The following is an 8,571-nucleotide window of genomic DNA, read 5'->3' on the forward strand; positions in this document are numbered from 1 at the left end:
AAACCATGGCAAGCGCCCCAACCTCAACACAACTGTGACACTGTGCAGGTAAATGGCCCTGGGGTATGTGCGGGTGTGCGCGTGTGCGTACGCAAAGGGCCTAACCACCGCACAAGAGGGCCTAACCACCGCACAAGAGGGCCTAACCACCGCACAAGAGGGCCTAACCACCGCACAAGAGGGCCTAACCACCGCACAAGAGGGCCTAACCACCGCACAAGAGGGCCTAACCACCGCACAAGAGGGCCTAACCACCGCACAAGAGGGCCTAACCACCGCACAAGAGCGCACTTCCTAAGAAATAGATTGGCCCTTGCCCTAATCTGTATGCTGACTTCATGGGTTCAGATCAACCCATCCTCCCTCCCTCCCTCCCTCCCTCCCTCCCTCCCTCCCTCCCTCCCTCCTTCCCTCCTTCCTTTCCCCTCCCTCCCCTCCCCCTCATCTCCCTCCTCTCCTCCTTCCACCCTTCCCCTCTCCTCTCCTCCCCTCCCTCCCTCCCTCCCTCCCTTTCTCCAGCCCTCCCACCTCCCTCAGCAGTGCCCAGTGTCAGAAGATCTCCAGCCGGGACACGAAAGCACCGGGCACAGTTCCAGCCCTTAGAACTCAGCTTTCCACAGTGAAGGAAATGCCCTATTGTGTCTTCCCAGGTCAACAACTTTACCGCTCTGATGATGGCTACCCAGAGATAGCCTTGACACTCAGAAATGGATATCTTCAGTGTCCCTTCAGGCTCCAGGCCAGCAGCCTGCTTCCTTCTTCCTGTGCCCAGCCTAGATCAGGCTCAAGGGCTGCACAGCAGAATTGCATTCTCTCTTTAGGGAGCCAGCTGAGGCTGCTGCCCAGAGGAAAAACTGGCACAAATCCTGAACCCAGCAGCACAGCCTTGGAGATCAGCCATTGGGACAAGAGGTAGTGGCCTCTCCAGGCTCTGTGGTAGCTGAGCGCTCCCAGCATTCCATCCGGCAGCAGTCTGCCTGCACTGAAAGCCTCGGGCCTCCTTCCCAAGGAGGCTGAGCAAGCCTTCTGCAGCTCTGAGGGTCTGGAATTCCCCAGCTCAGCCCTCACCCCAAAGGCCGTGGGAAATTCATCCCCATCACAGCACTCATCCCAGACACTAGACAAGAGTCCAAGCTGGCTAGGGCCTTTGGGGCCTGTACACAGATGAATTTTCCGGAAGCACCTCGTGTTCCTGGACTAATGCTAAAAGCCCTGTGCCCCAGTCTGACCCCAGCGTCGGAAAATCCCAAGTTAGCCAGAACCAAAACAAAGCAGATGCCCAGAGGACCAGGGTCTTAGGACTGAGATACCTCCTCACACTAAAACTGAACCGTATCCCACCCACTTCCTGCTTGCCAAAGCTGTGTTTTCTTCTCCAGATGGGTTTTCCTGGCACAAGGCAGCAGGAGAGAGTGATTCTCGCCCCTTCAAAGAGGAGTCTGTAAGAGGGTTAGATCAAGCACCCTGAAAGCCAAGGCTGAGGAGAGAGCAGCATCTCTAGTCGTGTTCTCTGTTGCTGGGCTGGACAAGACGTTGCTCAGCCGGGACAGGGTTTGCAGACGTCAGCCCTGGGGCCCTCTCTACTCCATGCAGCCTGCTGACACCAGGCTAGTCAGCATTAAGCCTGTGCTCCACAGGCCAGTCCCATGAAGGCTGCTTTTAAAAGGTACTGAGAAGGAAGGGCACTCACTGGGAGGCCGGCCACTCTGTCTGGAGAACAAGTCCACCAGGGCCACCCCTGCCCAATCACGAGGATTCCCGGGCCCTGTGAAGAACTTACCACAGAACACCTTAGTGGGAGATCAGCTCCTCCACCAGCTCTAGGAGCTGTGGCTGGCACCAGGGCAGCGCCATGGTAAACAGGGCCCAGCACCAAAGCAAGCCAAGCCCTAAGAAGTGACTCAGAACCAGGACAGCCCTAATTTGAACCACTTTCAGATATGAAAGTGAATGTTTTCTTTTTTAAATTTTTATTTAATGTTATTTTATGTGCATTAGTATGAAGGTGTCGGATCCCTTGGAACTGGAGTTACAGACAGTTGTGAGCTGCAATGTGGGTGCTGGGAATTGAACCCTGGTCTTCTGGAAGAGCAGACATTGCTCTTCTTAACCACCGAGCCTTCTCTCCAGCTCCCGAATTATTTTCTTAACAAGAAACCAAAGAGAAGACAGACTGACAGTCTTCCACAGTGAGAGGAACTAAACTGTTGTGGGATCACAGTGAGGAGAGACCAGTGCAGACCAAGGAAACAGAACTTGGTGCACAATGGCCCAGAGACAGCCTCCTTTGTCCCTCAGCAGGTGCTCCACGTATCATCACCCTGTCAACTAGCAGTCACGTCACTGCTGCTGCTTCCGTTATCTGTTCTTTTAACGCTAGCCATGGGCTGGGCAGAGAGCGCTTCTGCACACCATCTTATCTTGTCAGAGCTGGAACGTTCCAGCTGTGCAGACTGCTACCTTGACAGGCACCTGCAGGAGGCCAGCTGTGACCCATGAGGTCCCTCCCCGCCCCACACGTGTCACTAGCTCACCCCGCAGAAGACACCTGGCACTTCCGCATCATATATCTGCGTCCTGACACGACCTGCCTACGTGCTTCCTGCCCACAGGGAGGACCCCCATTTACTCACCATGTTGGAAACTCCAGGCAAGTCGTCTGTGCCCAAAACTGTATGCAACCCCAGCTGAGACCTCCAAATATCACGGGACCCATGGATGCAATGTACCCTCTCCTGAAGACCAAAGCCATCCCTACTCAGCCAGCAACCCTACCCACTATTCCAAGTGCAGCCCTCTCCTGTGTATGCACTGCTTAGGTAAAACTCTAATTTGCTACAAAGTAACAGAACTAACAACCTCAAATTATACTGGAAACATTGCCTCTGTCCCTGAAGATCTGGCCCCTGCTGCATCTGCAGTGTTCACAGAAGCACCACTCTCCACCGAAATAAATGTCCCTTCATCTGCAATGGCAGAATTATCAAGAACTAGCCATATCTTATGTTTCTGCTTCCAAGAATGGACCACCACCTCCTTCTCTTCATTGGCTGTCTGGGGCTCTGGCCCCAGCCACCTGGACCTTCAAAAGCCATTTGAAAAAAATCTTTTTTTTTTTCCACAAACAAAACTATCAGTTTCCTCTTCACTGGTTGACCACCTCCAGAGAAGTGGAATATACCCATCTTGCTAAATATTTTCATCCTCACCCTTCACACTGGCCCTTGCCCTTGGCCAGCTGCGGTTAATTCTTCGGTGTGTGTACGCTTGTGAGGCTCACGCATCAGCTTTGTCATAACCAGCTTCAGGAAATCAAGTCAAAACATTTTCTGCCTTTCAGGCAATGGTTGTCACATGTCATCATTTTGGGGTTACTACGTGAAAGCCTGGCCTCAGACTGTTCCCCTTGCTCAGACTTATCGCTCTTCGCAGATCCCAGCCCTGAAGTGGTCAGTCAGCTGCCAAGCCAGCAGTGGGGCCAGCACAGCCCTGCTGTCTACAAGCATGGACCAGTGGACCGTTCACCCTCCCGAACATTAGCTTCCTCCTCGCTCCAAAGCTCCTCCTCAGCTCCCCACTAGCCACCATTGAAATCCAAGATGGTAGAGAGGCAAGCAGCCTTGTGAACTGACAGGTTACACTCAGAGGTAACACAGGCTGGCTATGTTATATATGTCTCCCTTCGTGGACATTGATGTCATGAGGTTGTGAAAAATTCAAACGTAATGGGATAGGCTCAGAGGTTAAGTACACTTGCTGCTCTTCCAGGAGGCCTGAGTTCAGTTGCCAGAACTGCAGAGCAGTTCACAACTGCCAGCAATGTTATATGGAGGGAATCCAGCCTCTGCAGGTGTATATACATCTGCATGCATGTGTACACACACACACAAATAGATAGCAAAATTAAATCTTTAAAATTAATGCGACAAATGTACACAAGCCCCTCACTTGAAATCTGCATCTCTCTAGCCACCATGGGCAGAGCAAACCCAACACCCCAGCAGGCCACACCTGGAACAGCAGGATGAAGCCGGCCAACTGAGCTTTCCTGGCTTCCACAGGTCAGCCTAGATCTGCACAGTGGTTCCGGGCAGTTAAAAATAGCACAGGCAGCTGATCTGAGCTCGGTTAATGGAATACCCAAGTTAATTTTAGCATGAGAGAGCTCAGGAGAATCTCTCATGCCAAGGACCACATTTGGCCCACAAGGTATGTTCTTAAACGCAGGCCCTGAAACTACTGTATCACAAAGGCTACTGCTATGACTCACAAAACACAACACCTCTTCTCTCTGAACCCAGTCTTGCCCAGCCCATGACAACTGGGTTAACCCATAAAGCACAACTGCCCCCTGCAGGTCCATGGTCTGCTGTGGCCCACAGTAGCCCTGGTGTCAACACACTGTGGCCGGTGAAGATGGCAGCTTTGCTCAGTGAGCTAACTGGAGCCCTGAGCTTCCAGCCCCTAATCTAGGGCTTTGTCACTTGCTGCCTAGCTGACCAGCCAGACACACCCTGCTTGCTCCCATCTTTCACTTCTGCCCATCCTCATTTCACTGGTTCCTCCTGCTTCTGGTTAGATGTTGTTATCAGCAGAAAGGCAGGAGAGAGCAGTGAGGGAGAGCCCTGAAGGCCAGAGAGAAGCCCTGGTCCACAGCCACCCAAGCCTGCTGGATGGGAGGAGCTACCATCTGTATGCTCCGTTTGCCACTGCACTTCTCCACAGTCACGTTCTAAGCTCAGAGCAAGAACACGGAGCCTTGGCGAGGGTGCAGAGTGGCTGCTGTGATACCCAGGCAGAAAGACTGGAGTCACCAAGAGCACAGCGGAAAAGCAGGAAACAGAGCCTGGCTTCCTAGGGACCCAGGGAGCTCAAAAGGAGCTCAATGGAAAGAAGGTGAACAAAGCCATCCATAATAGTGCAAGAGAACATTTCTGGTCTGGGAACGCAAAGCCAGAGTGTTACATTTTTATTTATTACTTGACAGATGATAATTACCTCTATGCACTCAACATTTTTACCAAGAGAGCAGTTTTAAAACAAGTAATAAATATTATGCAAAAGAAAAACATGTCTGGCAAGTAAAGCTATATCACAGCCCTAGGGAACACCAAGCCCAAAATAGCATTGCTGGGCAGATGAGCTCTGGCCACAGCTATTCGCCCAATCACAGGCCAGCACCGGCTCTAGAGAGTTGGGCTACATACTTCCTCAATACAGCAGCCTCAAGGAAGCATGGGTCAGTCACATGTGATGGCTGAAGATGGCTGTAACAAAGCAGTAATTGTTACCAAAGACACTTAAGATTCTAAGTGCACGGAAGAACACGTCCAAATGACCGTGCAAAATTGAAACGGAGAAGCAGCACATTCTTCTAGACAAGACTTGAAATGGTTTTTTAATTACCATTATTAAGATGCTTCACTTTCATGTGGCTTTTTCTTCTGTATAAGCAAAGTGTAGATAGAATGAGAAAGAGGAAGAAAAACAGAGAGATTCATTTCTGATGAACCAAGTACCATCTTATGTTCTAAAACCCAAGAAGTATAGGCCAAACCTCCTAACATTATCCTCTTCCCTAAGTTCTTAGCAACAACAGTGATCCTGGCGTTTGTCTGTGTGATCTGAGGGGCAGTTGTCTCTCCTTCCTTCTCGGGGTGGGGGAGGGTACTGGCTAGGACAGATCAGAGCCTTGTGCGTCCCCACCGGGTGCAGCCCACATGGACTCCTGCTTTATTCAGATGGGGAAATGGCTGTGACAAGAAAGAGACACATCTGGGTCACTCCGTAAGTCACCAGCAGGCTTGCAGGAAGCCAATGTGCTTCAGTGGGTCAACACTTCTGCCCTCAAGTCAACTACGCTGTCACAGCCAGTGACACTCAGGCAGATGCAAATCTTAGAGTGACCTGACCACAAACCAGAACTGCAAACGGAAACCCAGTCAGCCAACACTCTGGGGGCCCTGCATACCACCCACCTTGCTTGGAGTCCCATTTTTCCCCGATGGGATTTCCCTGGGGACCCCAGGGGTATCGACAAGCAGGGCAGCTAGGCATCACCAAACCCAAACCAGTCGCCAACAGCTGTTTCCTGGGCTCCAAAAGGCTAACCCAACACAGCCACATCTGGGCTCAGAAGCAGCGGACAAGATCTATATGCAGAGCTGTGTGCCCCGCATACTCCATCTGGGAGCACACAGCCATCCCTCCTGACCAGCCCTGCTGGACCTTCGAGAAAAATGATGAGGAAAGATGAGCCCCTTGGAGACAGGGCACGTTTAGGGAGGCAGTGGGAGCCTGGATACCTCTACACAACCTCACCGCCACCATCCTAAACATTTGAGTGTTGCCCAGCCCCCTAGGCAGTGAGAGGCAACGAAGGCTCCAGTCAGACCCTTATTCAAGGCGTAGCAACTGAGGGGAGACCTTATGACTCGTCCCCACTGCTGCTCCTCTAGGGAAGACCTCACTCTGGCAGACAGGTTGGGCTGTTGTCTTAGGTATCGGAGCCTTTCCTTTCCTCTTGTCTTATTTACTATGCCATTCTGGAAAAGAAATCCTCTTTGTTTGACTGGAACGAAAACCCTTCCCTGTGTGCACAGCAGCCAATGGTAGGACTAGAGCTAGGCACACGGTGTTGAACAGGAAAGTCTTGGACCCCTGTTACCAACTGCCCTGAAGACCCTGATTCTCCCCAAGGAGTATTCCACATCAACCTCCCCCTCCTTGAGTAGAGGGGCACGGCAGCCCTGGAGCCGGGTGGACTCACTTGGTGAGATGATCTTAGCTGAAGGGAACTGAAGCTGGCCACTCTCACACAAGTGGTCTTTGCTTGCCCACAGAGGACGGAAGGCAGCCTCTTTCGCAGATAGAAACTGACAGCAATTCCAGGCACAAAAGCAAGAGAAAGCCCTCCCATGCCCTCTGCTCCAGCCCAGGCACCACATGCTATCTGCAGCACTTCTGAATCAAAGATCAAACTGTCTCGGCGATGATTCAAAATCAAAATAAAGCAGACAGGAAGCAACACGCTGATTGCGAGTAGCTGGCATTCCTCAGACAGCATCGGATGTCATCAACAACTGACACTCGGGGTTGGGTTGGGGCTGTGACTGTTGCCACCCACTAGGGGCCTTTTCACATGGGAACGGGCCAGTAATGTGGGGCGCAGTTCAGAGGGGAAAGACTGCAGGAAGAGCGCGCTAGGACCCAGAATTCCTTCCAAGAAAACTGGCCTTGCCCAATGCGTTAATGATTTGATGTGTAACGGTCACTTCAGAAAACCACTGTAAGGAAGTAGGCTCACCCATCATTCACAAGATTATAAAAAATAAAAAACAAACAAACAAAAAAACACCCAATGACTGGGAAAGGCAAAATCTTCAAGTTGAAAAAAAAAAAATCAGGAAGTCCTCTTCAGAACACTCCAAGCTCTGCTTCGCTCCCTGCCCCCAGCGTTGCTGCCGAAGTCCGGACCAGCCTAGCGCAGCCTGAATGCCAGGCCTGTGGGCCACAGCTCCCACGGCCAGTTCTCAATGAAAGGAGGGGGAGGTGCTGGCGGCTCCATCACCACGCCTGCACCGCGCAGACACACACACACACACACACACACACACACACACACTCACAAGCGCGCGCACGGCCTCGAAGCCTGCAGCACCGCACAGCCGAGAGGGTGAAGGGGCGCCCCCTCCTTGGGAAGGAAGTTTCTGCGCACAATTGTGAAGGGGACACCGGGAGACTGACATCAGTAGATCCCTGAAGAGGGGGCACCCAGACGGATCGGCGCGTGCTCATGCATGGAAACTCCGGCAGCCGAGACCGGAGTGGTCCTGCGCACACGGACACACGCAGGCAGCCACCCGCGCTCACGCACACAAACAGTCGCCCCTTGATGCAGGTCCCGCCTCCCCCGCAGAACCACGGAGAACCGGCCGTCTGGGCCGGGAAGCATGAGGAGCCGGGCCAACCGGGCCAGATCCCAGGAGCAAGGGTCTGGGGAGCTGCCCACGCCAGCACGGTTCTCACCGATCTTGATCCTCACGCTCTGGAAGACCCGCAGCCCCTCTTCCTCCACCGCCATGCTGCTGGTCGACCTCGCCGACGCGCGAGGGCTGGGCAGCGCGGCCGCAGGAAGGGCGCAGGACGGGCGGACGAGGGCCGCAGACGGAGCCGAGCGGCGGATGCCCCCGGAGCCCCGCGCGCTGCGGTCCGCGCTCTGCCCGGGTACACCGCCTCGCGCCCTTCCATTGGCAGAGCTCGGGGGCGGGGAGGTGGGCGCCTTCCTCTGCCAGACCCCCGATCTTCATTGGCTAAGGCTCTGCATGGGGTGGGGAAGTGCGACTCCGCCCACTGCCAAATGCTGTATCCCATTGGTCGGGTCTGTAAGGGGGCGGAGTCGGACTCTAAGGCGGGATCGGAAGGGACTCTACCGAGGGCACCAGAAGCGGTCCTTGTTCTTTTGGTCCTCACTAGTGGTCTCGTCCCTCTGGACCTGGGACAAAGAGAGGGTACTGAGTTTCGATCTCAGTTTTAACTGCCAGGCCCCATGAGACCGACTCGCACTTAAAA

General features: G+C 53.4%; 1 protein-coding gene across 3 annotated transcripts in view; it reads right to left on the minus strand.

Annotated features, from left to right (window-relative positions):
* Window positions 1–8,258, minus strand: part of Rasa3 (RAS p21 protein activator 3) — a 101,339-nt gene extending 93,081 nt beyond the window's left edge. Inside the window, exon 1 of one of the 3 annotated variants that reach the window (XM_021658631.2) lies at window positions 8,029–8,258. In XM_021658631.2, the coding sequence (XP_021514306.1) occupies window positions 8,029–8,083 (55 nt within the window). In that variant the 5' untranslated portion in view covers window positions 8,084–8,258. Of the gene's footprint in view, window positions 1–664; window positions 889–6,769; window positions 6,950–8,028 lie in introns of those variants that run through there. The other 2 variants (XM_021658633.2, XM_021658632.2) reach the window with 2 other exon arrangements.
* Window positions 8,259–8,571: the final 313 nt, after the last annotated feature.

This window comes from Meriones unguiculatus, chromosome 4, assembly GCF_030254825.1.
Source record: "Meriones unguiculatus strain TT.TT164.6M chromosome 4, Bangor_MerUng_6.1, whole genome shotgun sequence".
Taxonomy (NCBI): domain Eukaryota; kingdom Metazoa; phylum Chordata; class Mammalia; order Rodentia; family Muridae; genus Meriones; species Meriones unguiculatus.